At 34.8% G+C, this 24,571-nt stretch overlaps 2 protein-coding genes across 2 annotated transcripts; one reads left to right on the top strand and one right to left on the bottom strand.

Annotated features, from left to right (window-relative positions):
- The first annotated feature begins 6,588 nt into the window (after positions 1-6,588).
- LOC121407857 (testis-specific serine/threonine-protein kinase 4-like) lies at positions 6,589-9,219 on the top strand. Its single transcript, XM_041599089.1, has one exon. It carries the CDS (start codon positions 6,649-6,651, stop codon positions 7,594-7,596), a length of 948 nt encoding a protein of 315 aa, XP_041455023.1. The 5' UTR covers positions 6,589-6,648; the 3' UTR covers positions 7,597-9,219.
- A 2,171-nt stretch (positions 9,220-11,390) lies between these two features.
- Positions 11,391-24,535, bottom strand: LOC121407856 (charged multivesicular body protein 1a-like). The gene is made up of 7 exons (XM_041599088.1): positions 24,358-24,535; positions 22,798-22,817; positions 21,868-21,945; positions 20,593-20,739; positions 19,675-19,743; positions 13,160-13,219; positions 11,391-12,203 (listed from the first exon to the last, which is right to left on the bottom strand). The coding sequence occupies exons 1-7, from the start codon at positions 24,371-24,373 to the stop codon at positions 11,976-11,978; spliced, it is 618 nt and encodes a 205-aa protein (XP_041455022.1). The 5' UTR covers positions 24,374-24,535; the 3' UTR covers positions 11,391-11,975.
- Positions 24,536-24,571: the final 36 nt, after the last annotated feature.

Here is a 24,571-nt window from a genome sequence, read left to right as displayed (position 1 = left end):
GATCCCCTTTCAAAGTTATTTCATAATATTTCAAATTACTTTTTTTTCTGCCATGAAAATGAAGCAGAGTAGGTTGGAAATCCACCTGTATTGTAACTTGTTAATGTTTTCAAACTCTCAGCTCAAGCAGGTAAGCTTTATATAGGAAAAGACATCCTATTCATACTTAAAGCTTCGTCAGAATAAGGGCAAACAACTATACAGCCCATGGACTTGAGAATCATGTGTCTATCCATGTGACTGTTTTTTTTTGTGGTCCAGTAGAATGATTGGATTTCCAGGGTTATCACAGCAGGAGCAATTAGCTACAGAATATTATCTTTCTTATCAAAACAATTATTTTTACATTTACTTCCTATGACAAATCAAATGTAAATCAATAATTCACCAACGCATGCTGGAATGCTTATTCTTATTTTTACTCCACATTCACCAATAAAGAATAATACTGCATTTTCAATGAAATAACATATCCTATTCCCAAAATAGTTTTTATTTTTTAATGTATCATCGTAACTTTTCTCATTATCATCATCATTTTTTTTTTAAATCTTCTTCTTCTTATTCTAATTTACTACGAAAATTATTACCATTATTATTATTATTATTGCTAACATTATTATTATTATGATTGTTATTATCATCATCATCAATATTATCATTATTGTTATCATTATCAATAATAATATTATTGCAATCATCATCAACAGCACCGTCATGGGAAATGTTTAATTACTTTAGTAATAAATTAATCTTGATTCAAAATGTCTGATTGAACACAGTTTCTCTTTCACTGAGTGAAAATTCTTTGACACTTTTAAAAAGCTTTCACTTATTAGAGTCGATAACAGCTTTTAACGATATCACTAGTTTTAAAAAACAGAAAACTTTCAACTGGTTACTCATTTCAATGAAGAATCTTACCCAGGTACCAAAATCCTGTATTCCTTCGCGCCTCTTCCATAAATCTGCGATTTAAATAGGAATTTATATAGCTGAATTAAGGAGACGAAAAGGTAGTTCGTAATTAATATAGATAATTGTTAAAGATTTTTTTGGGGGGGTTAAAGTGTGGTTAATTTCTTTATCATCAGAATAATCCCTTAAGGTCTATATTTTATAGTTGTGTGAAAACGTTTGCGCTTCCTGACGAAGTTTGTTTAGAACGCCACTTTTAGTGCATTAATTAAGGCGCGGTCTCTAATTATACCCCCTTTCAGTAAAAAAAATGAAATTCGAACATAATTAAATCGAACTAAACGTGTCTTATCGATAGATAATGGTGTCATCATATCAGTCACAGCCAAATGGTATTATTTCAACAATATTCATGATTTGATTGCCAACATGGACATGAAGTAAAAGAATATAAATACCCCGGTGAGAATCTGTTTGCCATTTCATCTGATCCCTCTTTCATCCCGAAGTGAAAGCAGAATTGGACTGGATTTGAAAGCACGTGGCATTACATCTGGAATGGTGAACCGTATTTCCAATGAACTTTTCCTGCTCGAATGTAATCACTCTTTCTCGTAACCATTTCCATACCATGAATGTAGTTAGTTCAGTTTATTTTTTTCATGACCGTCTTAGCCTCATATCATTATTGCTTATGATTAAACACTCTAAGTTATAACATAAAACCGAGGATGACTCTTGACAATGGAGGAAAGTATATGATTTGTAAACACACCCTTAAACTGTGGCGCCGGGGGCTCACCATCCATAATATCAAATTGGGTATAAAAATACTCGTATTGTCTTTTATTGCATGGCTCTATTTTTTTATTTTACTGACGGGGCAGTGCTTACATTGTTTCAACCAGTGGCGGATCCAAGGGGGGAGGGGTAAATCCGGCCCGCGCCCCACCTTTTGAGAGTCATAGCCATTATTTTTTTTGTGCTCGCCAAATTTTCATTAGGAAAATGTGCCCCTCTCCTTTTGGAAAATCCTGGATCCGCCCCTGGTTTTAACCACCCTAGTCATGCCATGATTTTTTTTAATCTCGACATTTTCATTTGCAATTAAAGGGCATGGGTCGCGGAAAGGTTTGAAAGTGGGGGGGGGGGCTGACCATGAAGAAAGTCAGAATCACAATGGTCTTTTGACATTTTTGCACTCGTTTATGAAGGTGTGGGCTGACGCGCCTTATCCAACTCTGGGTAGTTTTCAACCAAAGAGATATAGGTGATATCTCCTTGTTTCAACCAATACTGTGTAATTTTCACTCAAAGATTGGTTTAAAACTACCCAGATTTGGATAAAGTTTTAACCAATTGTCGTGAGGACAGTATTTTGCCCAGCATTTTTAAGAGTGTAACGTTGAAAAATTCATCAAAATCGAATATAAAATAAGAAAGTTATGACATTCTTAATTTTCGCTTAATTTCACAAAACAGTTCACGTCCTGGTCGGTATGCAAATGAGGGGACTGATGACATCACTCACTCACTATTTCTTTTGCATTTTTTTAATATGAAATATGAAATATTCTATTTTTCTCCTCATTGTCCTGTGAAACAAATTCTCATTTTTCCCTTAACATGAGGCATTATGAAAAAAGACGGATTTTTTTTCTTTTCATAGGAGGTACCAATTTCCTTGGAAATTATTTTTAAAATGCAAAAACTGGAATACTATCACTTAAAAATGGGGGATATCCCTGATAAGATCGAGAATGGAGAGACACTGTTTATGGGAAGGGGGCAAAGAGGGTGAGTTTACGTGACCCCTACCCCCCCACCACCACCACCAAACAAAGCTGCAGGGATGAGGTCTGTGAGGGCATGGGGAGTATATGATATTGCCGGTAGCTCTTGGGGAATAGCGAATCCGAGCTGATCCAGGCATTCACTTCCCCCAGCTATATATATACCTTTGAATAATGTAAATGAGCCCCCATACAGTGCCCTGGATAAGGGTGAAAATGAGCCCCTACCCTGGAAAGGTATAAAATGGAGAAACCTGGCAATGAGTTTGATTTCTATATGCTCTATTAGGTTACTTAGCGAGGAAGTGATTGAGATTTATTTATGATCTGTGTCTGTATGGCCTCCTACTGAATCTAGGTGAGTTACACAAGATCTCAATTTGTCGTGTTGACAAGAACGTGAAAAGAAAGAAGAGCTCAACTTCAAAATATATTTATATCATGCTTTACTCTAAAACTAAAAAATATCGGGTAAAAATGCTCCATTAGGGTAATTATGTGTTCAACCAACATTGGGCATTTCTTTTGGGCATATTTATTTATCCAGTGTGATGAAAATTTTGCCCATTCTAACGTAATTGCTGCTTGTTTTTTAACCTTACTGGACAACATGCTTCCCGCATTTGGTAAAATACTGCCCCAAATTGGTTGGACACATAATTACCCCCGTCCTGGTTAAAATTTTACTCAATATTTTTTTCCAGTGTTAAGCATTCATTGCATTGCCTGTTTCCAAGCCTAGCAATTTACAATTTTCTGAAGTTGATCGATTTTAAAGCTCCTCAGATTAAAATTGTCAGAGGAGAACAGTGTCTGGTACAAAATGACTTTGTCGATTTCTGTCAAATGGAATAGGCCGAGATTCAATTTTCAAAGGGCAAACTTTTTTTTCATTATTGCAACAAACTCTTCACTTTTTAATAGAATGTATGATTGTCCCTCTGATGAGATAAAAGTACTTATTATTGTTATTTGAGTGGATTGTTTTGTTTTTTTAAAGAAATATATAATTTGTTTTCATATCAACTTGCAGATTGTAAATTTGGGCGGATCCAGGATTTTCCAGGGACAGTTTTGTTCAGGAGTTTTATGACATACCCAGAAATCTAATAAATAAATAAATTAATTAAAAACGTAAAAAAAGGTACTCACTTGCGTATATGCACGATATTTTCTACGCAAAAAAATATTACTGCTCTAAATAAAGGGGGGGACACGTGCCGGATTTGCCCCCTCCCCCTATCCGCCACTGATTAGATCAATTTAAATTACATGTTATGCAAAAGACGACAAAATAGCACGCCGTTATGCGCTATGAATGAATTATAATGTCATGATATGGAATTGACCAAGTGAACTTTAGCATTAAATGAATATGTTAATAAAAAGAAACATTTTTGATGAAAAATGTAAGGCTATTCCACAACCAGGAGAAGAATGTGTTATGATAACAAATGTTTTTTTATAGCATTTGGTTTTACTTAAAAAAGAATCAGGTTTGTGAAATTTGAATAGTCTTCATTTTCTTCCTGCGTGTGGTAAATATAAAACGGGCAATTTGACAAATCACTTTAAAATAATTTAATTGTTTATGTGTGTGAGGGGGAGATGGGGACTCCTGTCTCATATTTTGTGATACATTTTTTTTTCAGTAACATAATTATGTTCTCTCTTATCACACTCTAAAAAATGGAATGTTAAATCAACATTTAAAAGGTTGGAGGAGTGACAACCTTTTCCAAATGTTACATCCAACTTTGTATAAAGCTAAATCCAACATTTTAAGTGTTGGGTAGAACCATTTAAAGTGGTAAATGCAACATTTAGAAAATGTTGTCACTCCTCCAACCTTTCAAAATGTTGATTAAACATTCCATTTTTTAGAGTGCATATCACCGAAGATACGGCTTGTCTCTTCACGAACTCGACATCACCCGGCCTACATTTTTTTCCTAAGATGCAGTTCAGTATATTGCTTGACAATCTCTCTCTGCGCAAAAATACAACCAATTTTTTGTTTTTAAATCTTTATTTCTAATAATACATCCATGATACATCAGTGAAGAATGAAACGAATGCTGGGGGTGGTAATTAGACATGTTTACAGTGTAAATATGCTTTGAGACGATGTGTGTGAATGCCTTCAGTTCATCTAATTACTAGGTGCTAATTAATTTGAAATTAGGCCTGGATCCTGCATGCCGACTGAGCTGACCTGCATTTGTTTCAATTCATATTGTCGTTGTTGTTATATTCTAGTTTATTACCAACATCACTGTCTCCAGCAAGAACATCATCACCATCATATAGCGATTACTATCATCCGCATCATTCTTCATCACTTTCTTCTCTTTCTCTTTTTTTTCTTCAGTACCATGATCACCACCGATATCATCATTATCACTACTGACAATTTCTCGAGAATGGTCTTGTTATATTTTCACTCCCTCTCTCCCCTCGTATATATCCTCTCCCTCCCCTCTCTCTTTCACTTCTTCCTTCTCTCCTTTTCTCACTGCCAATTTATAAATCAATCATGTGAAGCCTGCGTGTGAGATTATAAGAGCTTCAAAATAAGTAATTACCTGTCCATCAATAATTTTTTATAAATTGATAAGATTATCCAGACTATGTGGCTTTTATGCAACATCTTCAGCTCATTTGCATGGCTATAAGCTAAGCCGAAATAAGTGGTATTTATTCATCTAGATTTCTTTTTGAATTAATCATCGTGATGATTGTGCGTGTTTTATGAAGGCAAGAAATAAGGTTTGAAAAAAAATACAGCGGCAAGACCCAAATATATATATTTTTGATGAAGTTATAATCCTTTACATGAGAAAGATAAACGGTTGGTTATTTCATGGAACTTGCTCCATGGTTATTTTGAGTACTTTCTCTCCCTGTCAAAATTCTTGTATGTTTATAGGCAATTCAATCATAGCGACTGTAAAAATAAGGACAACGCCTGCCCGAAACTGGAGTTACTTTATATAATGATATATGTTATTAACTGTATTGATCTTGAAAAGATATCATGTCACTTGACCGTGATGAAAATTTAAAGCTGATATAGGCCTGATAGGATATCCATCCCATGTGCTATGTTTCAGGATGATTGGGCATATAGTGTTACGTTGGTGACGCAAACCTGCTACAATTGAAAATATGACTTGGGGTGTCAGAGACTATTAATCCATCCGAAACTCTGATCATGGACATCTCCTCACAAAGAGAGAGAAAAAGAGGGGGGGGGGGTAGGGAAAGAAAGAGATAAAGTGGAGATGTCTGGAATAAAAAGTCTCAAAATGAAAGATTTTGGACAGTGGAAAATGTCGCGAGTGCATTCAAGAAGTCTTTTAATACAAGGCGAGAAAAAGGAAATCGCGCTTACATAATATTTGAGGGGACGAATTTGTTTGTGAAAGTCCTCAACCCTCACGCCCCCCCCCCCCCTTCTAAAATGACATGCATACATAGAGTGGTATCAAGGGAGCGTTTTCATGAAAGAACTTGCCGGATATTTTATCCGACAGTAACCATAAGAGCAGTCCGGGGGAGCAGTGCTTTTCAGCTATTCAGAATCAAAGAAAGTTGTCAGATTTGACAACTTGTCAGCAAAATGTTAATGAAACGCTCCCTTAATGCGCGAATCTATTGTATTTGCTGCACTGACGTAAAACGCGTCAACAATAAATCTTGCGCGCGCATGAAAAGTAAGTGGCATATGCATAGAAACGCTAGTGTTTCTTGACAGGTGAATAAATTATTATTCTACCTCAGATATAATGATAAGCGCGGTCACACATCAAAATACTTGCCATGAGAAGGTTATAAAATTTTGTCAGCCATGTAACATCGGGTTAGAAATGCGAAAAAGATGGAAAGACTCAAGCTAATTCCTTTGTAGAATACTTCTCTGAAAAGGTTTCCTGTTATGGCAAGTGAAAAGAACTCGAGCAAACTTGATGGCAAAGACAAAGGGCAGTCTGTTTTAGAGTCTCATGGCTTTACAGTTCACGAGACCGTCGGTCATGGATCATATGCCGCCGTAAAATGTGCATATTCCAATAAACACAAGTGCAAAGTAGCGATCAAGGTGGTGTCCAAACGAAAAGCTCCTGAAGACTATCTCGTCAAGTTCTTACCGCGAGAGATACAGGTTGTCAAGCTTTTGAAACATCCGAACTTGATATGCTTCCTGCAGTCAATCGAGACTACCAGTCGCGTCTATTTGATTATGGAGCTTGCGGATAATGGAGACTTGCTGGACTACATCAAGGCCAACGGTGCTTGCCCGGAGGAACAGACAGGAATGTGGTTTCACCAACTGGTTGATGGCATGGAATATTGTCACAACTTGGGCGTTGTCCATAGAGACCTGAAATGCGAGAACCTGCTGCTCAACAAAAACAATATGTTGAAGATCACGGATTTTGGTTTTGCCCGCAGCAAGATGAAGCCATCAGAACCTGGGAGAACCATTCTTAGCGAGACCTACTGTGGAAGTTACGCATACGCCCCTCCCGAGATCCTGAGAGGAATTCCTTACTGTCCGATGCTGGGAGATATCTGGAGCATGGGTGTCATCCTGTACACTATGTTGTACGGACGGCTACCATACGACGACACCAACCACAAGGTTCTCCTGAATCAGGTACAAAGACCTCCTGGATTCCCCAACAGCAAGGTCGTCCCGGGTGACTGCAAGGACCTCATCTGTAGAATCCTGTCCCCTGCAAAACGGCGGATCAACATGGAAGAGATTCAACAAAACGCCTGGTATATCAGGGTCACACCAACTGCTGGGAAACCTAAGAAATCAGTCATAACCAAGCAAACGGGGGAAGGTCAGAACACAGCTGCCCAAGATAAGAAAGACTAATACATCGATAGTTAATATGTTAAGTAGTAAAGTTTCCCATACAAATCTCGAGCTACTATGCCAGATACGAATAATGTGATTTGAAGAAAATTTAATCAAAGTGTGGGGATAAATAAGAATAATAGATAACAGAGAAGAATAAATGAAACTGTTCAGAAAATAAAATCAGAACTCAAAACCCATGGTAATTCACAATACAAGGCAATAAAGGAAATGTGAAAGCAAGAAATCACTACCTTGTTTGATATTTATTTTATTGATAGCGTTAACAAAATCTTGTTCGACTGATTTTTTATTAAAATCTATTTACACATATTTATGACATATGCAAATAAAAATTGACATGATATATAGATTTCCACGTTCAATATTGTTGACAGGGCATTATTAAGTTCATATTTTCAAATAATTACTCTCTGATTATCTGAACTTAAAGATCACATGCCAAATCATCTCCTTTAACTATATACATGTAATTTGACTGAACATGTTTGAAAAGATGTGACGAGTTGGGTAAGTTTCTCTCTTTTTAATACATTTAATATCGCTCTTTCTACATGCTAAATAGTGGTGAGAATTCACTATACTTAAAGAAATCTATGACTTATTGATAGTAGCTAGAAAGTGTTGAAACTAACATTATTGTGCTTACTGGTCTTCTGCAAGGATATGCATGTACTAGTCAGAAACTATTGTTCACTTATACCACGGACCTACTACGGTCCATGCTTATACCAGACAGCTTGCCCCCAACCATCAATCATTTACTGCAGAAGACATTGTCACAATCATTTATAATTTTATAGTCTAGAGGGCGCCATACAATTTACAGAACTATCAAGATTGTGTGCAATGAAGGCAAACTGGATATTTGGTAGAGCATAAATGTGCAATGGGTAACCAGGAGTACTGTAGGCATCCAGCTAAGAAAATATTTAAATGTAAAAATATCCTCGGAAAATAAACAATAATTATTTGCACATTTATCATTAATATTCTCTCTTCTTCAAATGGAGAAGGGTTGCCAAATAAACCTGTGAGACAAGGTGTTGCAGGAAACTTCTATCAAATTACAACTGTGCAATACTTAATCAGATTTATTAAATTAATCAATTTTTACTTTCACTTACTAGCAAGCAGGCCTGTATCCAGTAGTGTGGCCATTTTTTATGCATATCAGATAATTTTTTTTAATTTTGGTGGGTTTTTAACCCAGAGCAAAAAAAAAAAGATTCAGTGAAAAGGGGAAATGTTCGTGATTTTAATAAGTTTTAGTACCATATATATAGCGTTTGAAGCTATTTCTCAAGAAAATTATATTTCAAAGATAATACATTTTATTACAAAAAAAAAAGATTTGATAAAAATTGTTAACTTTTCATTTTTCAACATTTTTGTGATTCAATTACATGATATTTTACAAGGCTTTTTGTGATATTGCTCAACTAAAACCTGACAAAAGTCAACACTGACCAGCAAATAATTTATTGTGCAAGATGTTGGTTCGATTCAAAGATCTATTATTTAATTGCAATTACTGAAAAATTCCTTGCAATGTCCCCAAAAATATACTAAAAACCATTGCAAGGAAGTAGTATTTGAAATATGATTAACATATAATACTAAACAATTTGATTAAAAACAAAAAATATACACTGCAACTTTAAGATTAATTGTATTTATTTATTTCTATCAAACAAATACATGAATATAATAAAAATGAACTATACTTTCAGATATAATCTCAATTGAAAAATAACTGACCCAAAAGGCTCAGCGAAATCAAGTAAATGATTAAAAGCTTGTTACTAGTATGTTTATCCCGATGATTCTTAGATACTCTCATGTTAATCAAGAACCCATCACTTCATTATAACAAAATGTTTCACTCACACTTACACTACTGCATAATTGTACATTTTAAGATGATTTTTTATTGTCTACTTTTTTGGTGAAGTGTGATGTTAATGCTGAGTCCCATCACAGAAGAAATGAAATGTTTCTGTATAAAAACTTATAAAGGTCCAAATATCTGAAAGTAATTTATGATAAAAAAGAACTCATATATGAATAAACTTAAATGCAATGAATACAATACCAAATCATTAAATATCATAAAATATAATTGGTACTTAAATAGCAAAATTTCTTATTCATACATAATCACTGTTAAGTCTATTTACATGTTAGAAATATCGCAAATTTCTGTTACCTTAACAGAACATTGAATGAAAAACTACAGGATATATACTTCATAGAAGATTAGGGTTAGAAGTATAGAAGTACATTCAATGCATTTTTTTTTCTGTTGATAAATTTGTGACCAACAACACTATATTTCGGAAACAAGGTCTGATTTGTTTTATTTTGTTTTTCTTTCAGTCTTTTAATTCTCCATCTTACAATGGATATGTCCATACAAAATTGCCTTAACTTACTACTACACCGATAATCATAATAACAAAATTATCAATAAGTCTTTAAAAAGATATGGGCCATCATAACTTTAAAACATAAAAAGAGAAATGTGGAAACTAATTGTTGGACCGGTGCTTTCAATTTTCAAAGTAAAAATATCAAAGGAGCTACTCTCGAACATAGAAAATAGAGTATATGCAGCATCTAAGCCAAACTAATTCAACAAAGATTTAAGAAGCCTTTCGATGAAATGTCAGTCAAATGAAGTGTTTTGAAAGTTGAAATGATATCAACAATCTGTCTAGTTAAGGATTGTAATAGTCTGTATCAAAACTGATAAATCATCAATCACCAAGCCGAAGCAACTACCTATGCTGTACAAAGATCTATCAATATTATAACAGAGTAAGATTTTTATTTACACATTTAATACTAATACCTACATATAGCTGAAGTATATAAATATCACATGATCTGTTGACTATACACATATTTACGATTCAGAGAAAAGATAATAAAGCAACAGGAAGACAGAATATAACAGTTATAAGAATAGGTTATCTTGGAGTGAGAAAGAAAGAGTAGGGGACAGTTTCACAAACATGGCAAAGTGATGCACAATCTTGCAAACAACTGGTAAATGGCAAGGCACACAAACCAAATGAAAGTTGAGATTAAGAGAAGTGATAAGGGATAGATACAGATTAAACTAATACATGAGGACAAAAAGGAAGCTTGAGGGGTGGATACAAGGATATTAATCAGTTATGGAATGCTACAATTAACTTCACAATCAGAAAAAAAGTGGAAAAACCTGAATTGCAATCGCCTTTAGAAGCTTTCTTCATCCACTGTTGTCCACTGGTGCAGATTGGGAGTGTAATTGGGATGGAGGATTTGTAATCAGATGATTCACATGGTTTATTTTCAATTCGTCTAATGCCAATTTGTCCAAACTCGTCTACTATCATTTGGTCTACCATCAGTTCGTCCACTTACCACATGGTCTACTTTCATTTAGTCTAATGCCATTCTGTCTAATAACCAGTTGTTCCAATAGCCCTTTAGTCCATATACCATTTGTTCTAATTGGACTAAGTGTTAAATTGTGCAAAATGAATGAAAATGAAATGAATATTAGACCAACTGGTTATGAGACAAAATGGTCATAGATGAAATGGTGATTAGACTGAGTGATGATTGGACCAAATGGTTAATGGACCAAAGGTTATTAGACGAAATGTTGATGGACAGAATGGCAATAGACTTAAAGAAAGTAGACCATTTGGTGAGTGGACGAGTTGGCAGTAGACAAATAGGCAATTTATAATACACATTACCCCCTCTGTATTCCCAAAGTAGCATTTTCACACCTCTTAAAGAGAAATTTCTTCCTTTTTTTGATGTCATAACTTGTTCTCTTTTTTTATCTAATATGTCACATTTTCTGTTTAAGAAATTTTGACATCTGGGAAAGTAAGAACTATCCCTTTACACTTGTCAGAAAATTCTGCAAATATTGGCCTGTATTCTGAAGTCTGGTTTAACTTAACCCATGGTTTAACTCTGGGCTAGAATTATGGACAGCCAAAAAATTATATTTAAAATTCATTGACACTATATAAGTTCACTATGCTATTTCATTCCGCATTAATGATGAAGAAAACTGCTTTTACCTACTATTTACAGGCATGTATTAATCATTTTGAATGTTAAATGAGCTGTTAAATTGAACCTGTGATGTTAGAGATTTATTTCACAATTGGCTTTCCATAGTTACATCACAACTTTAGACCAGAGTTTAAATTAAATCTGACTTCAGCATACGGGCCATAATTGACCCACTTTCTGATCCCTTGAAGGAATCCTGGATCCACCCCTGCAGTTGTCCTTGGTGCGAATTCATACAATTATGAAGAATTACAATGCACTGATGACCATACAGAAAAGAAAGAGAGGGCTCAGTTTCGTAACGCCTGCAATCTCCTGGTCAGACTGTCCTCCTCCGCCATGGTCCTTGATGAGGATGCAGTCGACGCTGCAAGGGGATCGCTCCCGGCCAAGGGGGCAGCGTTCAAGTCGGAGATCATCTCCAGCCCGTTCTCCTCGGCGACCTGGTGGATGAGTTGATCTACCTGGTCCTGGGGCGTGGTCAGGGTGGTAGCCGCACCCATCGACCCCTCCATCACCTGCATCAAGGAAGAAGAGGGACGGGTGATCATTAAAGACTGTCTTGCATCCACTTTCACAAGAATATTTACATCGATAAGGGTATTGTCTGTTCAAAAGGTGCTCTTCGTCATGTTATATGACCCAGAGATGTGAATCTTTTTGTGTCAAAGGTTAAATCATTATCTCGTCGTAACTCTGATTTTAACTGAATCAGGCAAGGGGAATACCTGTGATTTGATCAGAAACAGCCGGTTAATGCATGATTCCCAAAGATGCAACTATAAAGGGATATACAGGTATGTTAAATGGATTTTCGACCCTAATATCGATTTCTGGTGTCTGCGATAGTAAACTACATCCCATATAATCCCAAGAATGACTGACTTTAATGGTCAATTTCATTTGAAATTCACAACCAATAGACAACGGCAGGACAACTAAACAAGGGTATACATTTTTCAATCAGGCTGCTGGAATATCCAAATTGCATTGTAAAAATATTAAAGTTATCAAAAAATTATTGAAGAAAAGCGAGTAAAGATTAATACATGTATATAATAAGAATATGTCCATTTATATAGTGAAGTTACTATATGCATATAGTCTACTGTGCTTAAGACTTGGTATCATATTATTACCCCAGCTGCAGCTGAGCCAACATATAGGCAATAAGCGTTCAAGGAATAATCCTACCTAGATCTTCAGAATGCCCCTCAAGTTTTTCCATGTTAACCGAAATATATGTTGCAAAAGAAACCATCTTCCCATCTATCGGATATGTCATGATATATTACACTATACACAAAATTTATTGACTTGTACAGATCTTCTTGGCAGGATCTTTGGAACAAAAATAGAACTTAATGCATACCAAAAATGACAAATTATGTACTTATATGCAGATAAATGAGACTTGCCCATTTCAAACTTTATAACTACAGAAGATAAATGAGATGGAATTAAAGATTCTTACCTGAGTGTGTACATCTAGATCTTCAAACTGCCCCTCAAATTTCTCCATGACAGCAGAAATCTGTTCAAGAATAGCACCATTAAAAAAGAGTTATTAAATAGACACCAACAAATGCTAGCAAGTGCTTGGCCTTGCCTAATATAAATTTGGGTAAAAATGCACACGTGTTTAAAATCCATCATTTGCCTTAAATGCTGAGGAATATATGTCTGACCTTTGACCTCTGAACTACATGTAATAAAATGAAAATCCTATCAGATCACAATGCATGGGAATGATGTCACGGCTTTAAACATGGAGGACGTGTAATTTTGGGAGCTCTCGACCCCACCGCTTTTTTACTTATTTTGGAGGGACTCTTTTGTTTTGGTAAGCTCAAACATTGAATTATTTTGCTATTAGTGAATAACTGAACACATTACTTTAGCCTTTAGTACCACTTCTAATGGAAAAGTCTTATTTCTTAAGGAGTGCAACAATGTCGTCCGAGACCGAGGGCCAACGCACCAAACAATCTACACCGTCTACGGCACAAACCGGAACACCAACGCCGGAGGGCACGGGTGAACCGGAGAGTGCATTCACGCTCGCAGATGTCATGCGCTCTATACGGGAATCTGAAGTTAGAGTTTGTGCAAAGTTAGACGGATTACAACACAATTTGGATCAGATCAAGACGAAAGTGGATGACTTAGAAGCAGCAGTTGATTTTAATGCATCGAAGGTCAACATCATCGAGAAAGAGAAGCTTCCTCAGATTGAAAGCGACCTAAGAAAGGAGGTTGATCAACTTCGTACAAAGCTCATCGAATCAGAGATATACCAGAGGAAGAATAATCTTTTATTCTACGGGGTCAAAATGGAGCAAGGAGAAAATGTCTATGTCGTGATTCGCCATGTTTTTACCCTACTTGGTCTAAGCAAAGAGGAAGCGGGGGCCATTTGCCTTATCAACGTGCACAGGTTACCTCAACGTCACTCACAAGAGGGTGTCCCCCATCCTATCATAGCCAAGTTTGTCTATATGTCACAACGTAATCGAGTCTTAGCTGCGTTTGAAGAGCGAGCTTACAAGAAGAGAGTCGCCACAGATGTTTCGACTGGAAACACCACAGGAGGAGTCGAATGGAGATACCCACCTGTTACACAAGAAACATCTAGGCTTACAGTGAGAACAGACTTGCCTCCAGCATTGAAGGCAACACGCAGTGAGTTGGCCAAAGTTGCATATAAATTGAGAAAAGAAAAGAAGCTGTCTACAAAAATAACGGTTGTTGGAGCTAAAGTGGTCCTCTTCTACAGAGAAAAAGGTACCCAGAAATGGGAAATACATAAAGAATAGCGGTCCTGCATTCACGGTCTTCATTTCGGTTACAATTACAGAGAACAAAATTCAAGTTCATTTACTTAATTGAACACAAAGTGCCTCTGACATTGGAAATGAACACACAACTTTTTATCAGTTGTTTTGATACTGATACTGTAATGACTAGTTTTTCCCTGCCACATTATGGTTTCTCCCTCCAGTAATATTCATTAATTTTGTAAATATGTTAAAGGGTGGGTTTGTTGGCTCCTTTAAGGTTTCATGTCTTTGACATGTTCCTCATGTTAAGCATTCGATTAGTCAGGCGTGTCTTAATTTTTTCACATTTATTAATGTATTTGTTTGTGTACAAGTGTTACACATTTAAAATTTCTTTGTATACTGTTTTTATGTACATAGTTTGCCTTTGCCAAAGATGTTCTTTTTATAGTTCTCTTGCGTCAGCTGAAAGCAAAACAAATTCCAAGTGTTGGAAAACAAGTACAGTTAAGGCAGTTGCCCAATGTATAATTTTGAAATTTACATTAGCATTTGTAACGATACTTAGGAATGGTGTTCGCAACAGTGGAAAGTTATATTTAGGCTTCTATATGTTACAGGTGCAAGCCAAAGCAATACATCTGACACCTGTCGTAAGTACATGTAGGTTGCACGGTTATATGTTTGTGGATTGGTACATGTACATGTATATCAAAGTTACAGATATGATACCTTGCTATGGGTTGTGAAACGAGCATTAACTTTTTGTCTCTGAATGTCAGAGGTCTAAGATCAGGGTTTCGGAGGCAAAAGGTATTTAGTTGGTTACGAGAAAAAGAAATAGACATTGCTCTCCTACAAGAAACATATAGTTCAGAAGACGTAGAAAGTAGTTGGTCTTCAGAATGGGGCAGTGATGTACTCTTTTGTCACGGATCTCCTCATAGTAGTGGGGTCATGATACTTATCAATTCAAAACTAGATTATAAAATCATTTCCAAACATGTTTCAGATAATGGTAGATATTTGATTTTAAGAATTATAATAGACGGCAATGAATTTATAATTTGTAACGTTTATGCACCAACAGCTGATAAGAAACATGAACAAAAAATATTTTTTGATCATTTATTATGTACCTTGAATTCTTTTGATGACATTACGACCACTCCTCTTTTAATTGGGGGCGATTTTAACGTGATTTTAAACGTGAATGTTGACAGACAAGGTGGTCATCCAACTACCTCGCAAGCAGTAATCAGTCAACTTAAAAAATTACAGAGTGATTTAGATGTCATTGATATATGGCGTGTACGTAACCCTATCACGCGTAAATATACTTGGAAACAATTACGGCCTCTAATCCAAAGTAGATTAGATATTTGGTTTGTCTCCGAGACCCTGCAGGATTATATTAGTAAGGTAGATATGATACCCGGAGTGGGTTCTGATCATTTGGCTATTATTTTAGAATTTAAGGTACAAGAAGAAACAAGATGTAATGCTATGAATTGGAAATTTAATAATACCCTATGCGACGATGAAGTGTTCTGTTCTGAAATGACGAAAAATTTAGATCTGTGGATTAAAGATATTTCACAATTTGATGATATGAGAATAGGTTGGGAATTTCTCAAGTATAATATTCGCCTATTTTCGCGTAAATACAGTATTGAAAAGGCACGGAAAAGGAAAGAAAAGCGAAGAGAACTGGAAAACAGGCTAAAAAGGTTGCAGTTTCTGTTGGATTCCGAGGGTGAAAAGCATGTTGAGGAATATAAAAAGATTGAAAGCGAATATGAGTCTTATTTAGATTATATAACACAAGGTATCATATTAAGGTCTAAAGCAAATTGGATGGAATTTGGGGAGAAAAATACAAATTTTTTTCTTAATTTAGAAAAAGGCCACAAAAATAAATCATCAATTTTTAAGCTGAAGCAAGGTGATTCCATACTTACAGATATGAAAAATATTAATTCTGAAATAAAATCATTTTATACACAATTATATAAAAAGCCTAATGTCGACTCGAGGCAAAACTCCTTATTCTTAGGACAAGAAAATATTCCAAAGTTACCCTCGGACGTCAAGAGTAAATGTGACTTGCCGTTAACGTTAGAGGAATGTACATCATCCCTATTACTTATGTCAAAAAACAAGTCACCGGGAAACGACGGTTTAACGGTTGAGTTCTATCGCAAATTCTGGGGTAAAATTGGACAGCTTTTGGTAGATAATCTTAACTACAGTTTTCAACAAGGTCAACTTTCTAGTTCACAAAGACAAGGTTTAATTACACTCATATCAAAGAAAGGTAAAGACAAAATGTTAATCGAAAATTACCGACCCATCACTCTAGTGAATGTTGATTTGAAAATTGGCTCTAAAGCACTTGCAGAAAGATTAAAGAAAGTTCTACCGGATTTGATTCACCCTGATCAGGTAGCATTTATAAAGGACAGATTTATTGGAGAAGCTGTCAGGACAGTTAAAGATGCTCTTTTCTTTTCCGAATTGAAAAATATCCCCGGAATATTATTAAGTTTGGACTTCCAAAAGGCGTTCGATTCACTAGATCATACTTTTTTGTTGAATGTCCTCCGATCATTCAATTTTGGAGAAGGATTTTGTAATTTTATTAAAGTTTTATATACCAATTTAGAAAGTGCGGTAATGAATCGGGGTCTGTCATCGGGTTATTTTCCCGTTGAAAGAGGTGTTAGACAGGGGGACCCATTGAGTCCTTATCTGTTTGTTTTAGCTATAGAAACATTTGCTATAAATATTCGTGAAAATAAGACAATACATGGTTTAAAAATATCTGACAATTTAGAATTGAAATTGTCGATGTACGCGGACGACATAACGGTTTTCCTTTCAGACAATATTTCATTTAGACATCTTTTGAATACACTTCAGAATTTCCGAAAGGAATCATCACTCTCTATCAATATTTTCAAAACAAAGGCAATGTGGATAGGAGCCTGTAAAGATAATCAACATTCACTAGAGAATATTCAGTTTGAGAAGTCTTTGACAATTCTTGGAGTAGATATATCACATTCACCCAATGTTTTTTCTTTACAATTGCAAAGAACACTTGATAAAATTAGAGTACAATTGAATTTATGGAAAGCTCGTCATTTATCCTTAATAGGCAAAATACAAATTGTCAAAACCTTTGCTTTTTCGCAATTACTTTACCTTGCAAGTCTGTCAAAAATCCCAGATTATTATATAAAAGAAGTTAATAAGTTAGTTTTTGGGTTCATTTGGAACGGCCCTGACAGGATCAAAAGGGAGATACTTGTTAAGCAGTATGAAGATGGGGGGCTCAAAATGATTTGTTTAAAATCTCTTTTACAAGTGCAAAAAGTCAAGTGGATACAGAGAGTTTTTACATCCAATTCTAAGGGATGGAAGATTATTTTGTTGACATTGCTTCAAAATGTAGGTGGTGACTTTATATTTCATTGTAATTATGATCTTAATATTTTAAACTTGACAATTCCTGAATGGTATAAAGATGTCATGATTAGTTGGAGCACAGTATTTCAGAAAAACATTAAAATATGTGATCAAATACTATGGAATAACAGAGGTATATTACAAAATGGAAAATCTTTTTATAAGCCAGAGATAAAAAACAAAGGTTTTGTTAAGGTGTCACATATGTTGGATGAGTATGGCAGACCATTAAGATGGAAAGATGCCAAAAATAAAGGCTTAACATTTGTTGAATACTTTCTGCTTCTCGACTGTTACAAGTTTATGCCATCAAAATGGAAATTATTTTTTCTATCTCAAAATTTTCATCCCATTCTTGACAACATTTCATCGATTCCAACTTTAACTATTGATGACATCACTAGAGAAGTAACAGGTGTACCAAAGTATATATTTTACACATTTTTTATGAAGGAAAATAACCCATCAATTTCAAATATATTTACACGTTTAAAAGACACCTATGGGTTTCAACAAGAAGAAGAGAACTTTTAAAACTACCTCTACGTACTACTATAGATACGAGACTTCGAGCTTTACAATTCAAGATTCTTAATAATTTGATTCCTACCAAGGTTTGGTTATTCCGTATTAAAAAGGTAACGGATACACTTTGTACATTTTGTAAAGTATCACCAGAAACTCTAGTGCATCTTTTTTATTCTTGCCATGTTGTTAACCAATTTTGGAATAATGTTGGTACACTCTTTGCTTCACTAGATCTTCCTGATTTCCTCTTAGAAAGTTATGTTCTTTTTGGTATCTGTAAGCCCCAAAATCCCAGAAATATATTTATATTGAACTTTCTGCTCCTGTCAGGTAAACAATATATTTTTAGATGCCGATGTGACGAAACAAAACCTACTCTCTCCCATTTTTGTAACTTTCTTTTATCATTTGAAACTGTTGAACATACCATTGCACAAAGGAAATGCAAATTAGAAAAACATGATGGCAAGTGGGCTATCATTCTGAATACTTTAAAGAGGCGATAAAGCAGAAGGCTATTTTGTTATGTTTATTTTTTTTATAGGCCAAGTGCCTGAATTTTTTTTTGTTGTTGTTATTGTTGTAAACAAACATATTTTTTCTTATTTTATACTATTTTGTATGTTAGACATGTTATTTTATATGCCAAAAAAAAAAACAACCAACAACTAAAATTGAAGTTTTAGGTAAGTTGGTCCATCAGTTCTAAACACTGCATTCACAAGTTATCTCATCGTTGTCAAATTGACCTTTGTTCTTAAACCCTAAACTTATAACCTAAGATTCTAAGCAGAAAACAGGCCATCAAGAATGGACCTAGCTTAAAAGTTAAATACAAATCTAACCATTAGTTACTGTGTAGGTCAGTATAAACCTGTCACCAGAACCCTTAAATACATGTAGCTGTAAAGAAAAATTATGCATCACTCTGACTTATGATTTTCATAACAGATCAAACATGCGATCTTAAACAAATAAAGGTAATGCCGAAAATTTGTTTCCAAATTATAATTTCTCCTATTAAAGCCTCTTTATATACTGAGGAACTAACACATGACATTTGACCTCATGGCCCTTAGGGTTTAGACAAAGAAATATATCTGTATTATGCAATATCTTAAAACTGACCAATGTCCTTTGACCTCATGACCCTTAACGGTCAAGGCATGAAAGTATAATTGTGTAAGAAAATACACCATGCAATATTTACCTTCTGTAGATCCATAGACTGAAGAGCTTTATCTAGACCTTTAACAACTTGGCCCATGTTCTTGGTTATCTGCAAAACATAACGATACACCCAAACTCTTTGTTATCATCAAATATAAGTGATGAATTTCCATTAGTACCTAAAACCCACCTTCATTCATTATTAGTCATTGCGATGTCTGCCAATTCATATATAATTGCCTAACTACTTAGTGTCACAAGATTTATACCTAACTATATGAAACCATGATGACTCAACCAATTGTCTGAAACCTAAGTAACTTGCAAATAAAGATCACTCCTTGCCTGTACCTCAACCAAGTCAGACATGTACTTTAGCCTCCTTGTTTTCTCGTATTAGAGACATCATAGTTATATCATATTTCCTTTCTTTACAGACAGCGACTTCTTGTATGGTTGTGATTAGTCTAGATTCTATCCATTGGTTTACTTGTTATTCTGTCTCCTCTCTCCATTCTCTGAGGATGTTTTTAATTTGGTGTAGAAGTCTCAAGTGTGTTATTTGCTCACTTGATTGGGGGTAAAAGACACAAAACAGGCCCAACGAACGAAGACATGATGAGTTCTAGTTTATTGTGATCATCTCTTACTAAACCCAAAATTGTCATCATTTTCATTATCATCTTCATCAGCAACAATATTACTATTATAATATCACGGATAACATCATCATTATCAACACCCCCCCCCTCAATATTCCTCTTGTACAGAGATATGGCACAGTTCAACCATTTCACTACTCTGATCAATCGGTGTTTATTTACTCACTTACTTAATTACTTACCTATTTACTTGCTTACTTACTCACTTTACTTATTTATTTACTTACTTACTTGCTTACTTACTCACTTTACTTACTCACTTACTTTACTTACTTATTTATTTATTTTGATCTAACCTGTTTCATTGCCATGGCTGACTGTACCCTTGATGCTACTGCATCCACCCGGGATGCCATTCTGAGATAGTTAAGGCCCTCATTCTTCTTTCGGATGGAATTTTCTGCATAGATTCTGGCTCCTTCTACATTCTTCTGTTCAAGGGCCTATGCACAGAGAGATGAAAAGAGTAAATGTTATGTTAAACAAAGGGCAATTTTTTTTTAAATGTAGGATGCTAAGGGCAAAGACATGTAAAAGGACTCACCATCACTAATATTTGTTCATTAAATAAGCATTGTGGCATGCACCTGTAATCCAGCTAAATGCAAAATCTAATAAAAGGGTGCTCCTGGCTGAAAAATTACATATTTTGAAAAGATAAAAAAAAATCAGACAAACAAAACAATCAAAATTTGATTAAAATCGAGCAAGGAATGACAAGGTTTTGAATTTTAAAGATTTGCATTATTTTGGTGAAACACTTCTATGCAAGTGTTCATGAATATTCAATGAACAAAATGATAATGTAATTTCCCCACTTGTTCTTTTGTATTTATTATATGAAATAATTTTGTCCTCCAAGAATTTAAAATATTTGATTTGAAAACTGATTTTATTGCTGCAACTTATTATAAGGGACTCTGATCAGGGAGACACATGGAAATTTATATAAAACAATCATGAGTTCATGTAATAGCATAAGAAAAAGGAAAACGAGGAATGACATCTAGCCAACCTAATGAATATTCATGATGACACACGTAAAACTGTTTTCACAAAACATTGCTAAACTTCAATACTTAATAACTTTGTTATTTGTTATCAAATTCTGATGAAATTTCCAGAATTTTGCTCAGTGAACTTTACTTATTTATCTAGATATAATTATTTTCAGTCTGGAGTACCCCTTAAACTGATTAAGAGATCTATCTGTGGATTGAGCTGAGAAATGGAGAACATTTCATCAACATATTTTTCTGACAAGTTTCTAGATATGACAACTTTCCATGGTTTTGATTGGCTGAGAAGCATAGGTGGCTGACTGACAATGGTTACTATCGGATAAAACAATCCTCATTAGATTTTCAATGAGTCCATAGAAGGAGTGGAAAAAAAGAAATCAATCAATATTTTTTAAACCTAATGATAATTGAAAATAAAACATCTAGATATTTTTTTTGCATGATTACTGATTTCTTCTTTAGGCCATAAAGATCCATTTTTTTCTAAACTGAAAATGGGACCATCTTGGCAAAACAGGAGTAATCTATGAAGAAAAGATATATACTTACTTTTTTAACTTTTGCCTGTTGAACTTTTTGTTCCTTTTCTGCCTTCTTAGCATACCTCTCAAGTTGTTTTATAGAAAACTGTAAATGAACCAAAATGGGATATGTTAACCCTTTAACATCTGGATTCTTTTAGGAAACCTGTTTGATATTTCTTGTTTTATCAACAAATTGTTGTATCGATCATAAATTGGTTTAGTTTGGAGGTGCAGCAGTGGTCATACAGATGAAGATAATGGGTTTTTTTTCAGAGTGATGACAATTGCAGAGATGAATTCCCCAAGAGTTCAGCTTTACCATTATTTGCAATAAAATTCTACCTTCAAGCCTTCAATTTTTCTAAGACAAGTATCTAATGGGTCCTCATTAAAAAAGGAAGAAAACATTATAATAGTGTGCTAGATATCCTCCAAAGAAAAATTCAAATTTACCAAATGTATCAACACATGAGAAAAAAAATGATCTCTACACTTTTGCAAGATTAAAATGTAAGACAATAGTTCACTTCAATGTAACTTTCATTATTGAGCCTTTACAAAACTTTTAGACAGGCTTTATCTATAAGATAATTTCTGAAATTTACAAGTATGATATGAACTTTAAATGTAAAACATTAAATGCTTAGTTAATCTAATGATTATGGAAGTTTTACAAATGATTTGAAATATATTTTATTCATCAATTCAACAAATTCAACATATGCAATTTTTTTATACATGCAAGTGAATAGAACAAAGTCATAATCTACAATACACTGGATGTGCAAGGTTAGTATATTTTGCAATAAGTGTTAATAACTGTGAGAATTGGCCTGTCAACTTGAGAGACAATGGGACATGGACAAACAAAAATGTCTAAAGATTCTAATTTTAATCAATTGATTGTTGGAACATATAAACTCACAGTAGACATCTACGTCTGGATATTTCTTACCTTCAACTGAAACAGAACATCTGGGTTGTTTCCAGGAAGTGAGATGTCCAATTCAAGTCAGAGATCATGACCAATAATAGAGAGATATTTGGAGGGAGAGGAAAAAATAAGAAGAAATTGTAATCGATTTTCAATCGTTTCATCAAGGGAAGGAATCATCACATTATTTTTAGAGAAATCATTATCTTTCAAATGGGTATGAATAAGAGAAAATACTCAACAATCCTCAAACCAATCTAGGATTTACAGAGGAAAGTAACCGATTGGTATCGCAGCAATTCTGCAGTGGAGCAACTAACAGTGCAAACAATGCAATCAGAACAACAAGGATGCGCCCATGAAACTGGAATTATAACATTCGACTTCGAGTCAATAAATTCAAGCAAGAAAATTGAGAAATCCTGCTAAGTGCTATTATTCTCATAGCTCTGACTTACTGGGTTAAGTCAAGCCTTACTAAGGTTTGGAAATATACATGTAGTAGTCTAGTGTAAAAAAAATGTGAACAAATATTGAGTGTCAGGTGAGAAAAAGACTATCGTCGCTGGATCATGGAGCTTCCTAATATACGAAACACTTCTTCAATCTATCGCATCTAATTTAACCACTGGAACACCTTTTCTGCATTATCGTGAAACAGGGAACGACCGTTCACTTTGTACAGCAGCGCTTTATTCAGTCGACGCACGCATCGCAATGGTTCCCATTTCTTTCCATCTCCATTCACTTGTCTTGCACACAAGTGTGTACTTTCATCGAATGGTTCCCAAAACAGTCTAAAAACTCTAATCGCCATCCCAGATGCACCACCTTTCCTACGCCTTATCTGAACCAACCAGAGGACATTGCCTACAATTCAAACAACAGCATTGTAGAATCCTTTTTCCCCAATTACCATGTAACCATCTGCTTGTGGAATGTCCTGCCTACAAGTGGTTTTGGCTCCTCCAATTCAACCGAGTCTTTCAGGAGCCACATGATACGCTGACCTTGAACCACTCACCCTCTGTTAGCTCTCCAGTTGAGATGCATCTTTTACTTGCACTATAGTTTAGTTTTGTTCAAAAACACCAAATTTCATGTGTTTTTGTGATCGCGGCCTCAGTCAAGTACGACTACTATACTCTATAAACTAAAAAGAAGACTTGCAACTCAACGGAATTAACCCAACCATGATTTTGCCACCTTTCCTTAATAAAAAAACTAGTGAGTACTGTCTGTACGGTAGTGTTACAATTACAAACAATATTCACATTATTTAGATATCTATAATTTTTAGACTATATACATATAGGCCTATAGCCTAGGCTAGCTATATTGATATATATATATATATATATAGTCTTTAAAGTTTATATAGCAAACCACCTATTCAATGAACAAGGTTATGACTATATGACTATGTCACTTGTGATATAAACTCTTGTCTAACAGTTACTTATCTTAGACTTAGTTTTAATTTAGTTCAAAAGTACAACAGTCAACAACACACCAAAATATATTTAATGGGACCACACAAATAAATAAATAACTCAAGTTACAAAATGCTACCGATTTTACCTTCTAAAGCAGGCATGCTGTGGCCCCTTTCTTTAAACTTGCACAAATGAAATATAAAACGGGCAAATGAGAGGCTACACTCTACTGAAGTACTAATAATACTGCTGAATTCTCGAGTATTATTGTGTTGTGATTTTGACTCAGATGCTATTTTTGGATAATGATTAAAGAAATTAAAAGTAAGAGCGCCATCTGTCGACAAAAACATTACATT

This window comes from Lytechinus variegatus, chromosome 2, assembly GCF_018143015.1.
Source record: "Lytechinus variegatus isolate NC3 chromosome 2, Lvar_3.0, whole genome shotgun sequence".
NCBI classification, from domain to species: domain Eukaryota; kingdom Metazoa; phylum Echinodermata; class Echinoidea; order Temnopleuroida; family Toxopneustidae; genus Lytechinus; species Lytechinus variegatus.
Note: the sequence above shows the minus strand (reverse complement) of the source record. Positions and strands in the feature narration are given on the sequence as shown.

Bases quoted from the DNA above. Each gene is read 5' to 3' on its own strand.
- LOC121407856 (XM_041599088.1), bottom strand. The intron at 20,740-21,867 runs GTAAGTATATAT...CTCTGTGCATAG, and splicing joins AACAGGCAAAAGTTAAAAAA to GCCCTTGAACAGAAGAATGT. The intron at 19,744-20,592 runs GTTAGATCAAAA...TATGTTTTGCAG, and splicing joins CAGCCATGGCAATGAAACAG to ATAACCAAGAACATGGGCCA.
- LOC121407857 (XM_041599089.1), top strand. From the start codon at position 6,649: ATGGCAAGTGAAAAGAACTCGAGCAAACTTGATGGCAAAGACAAAGGG.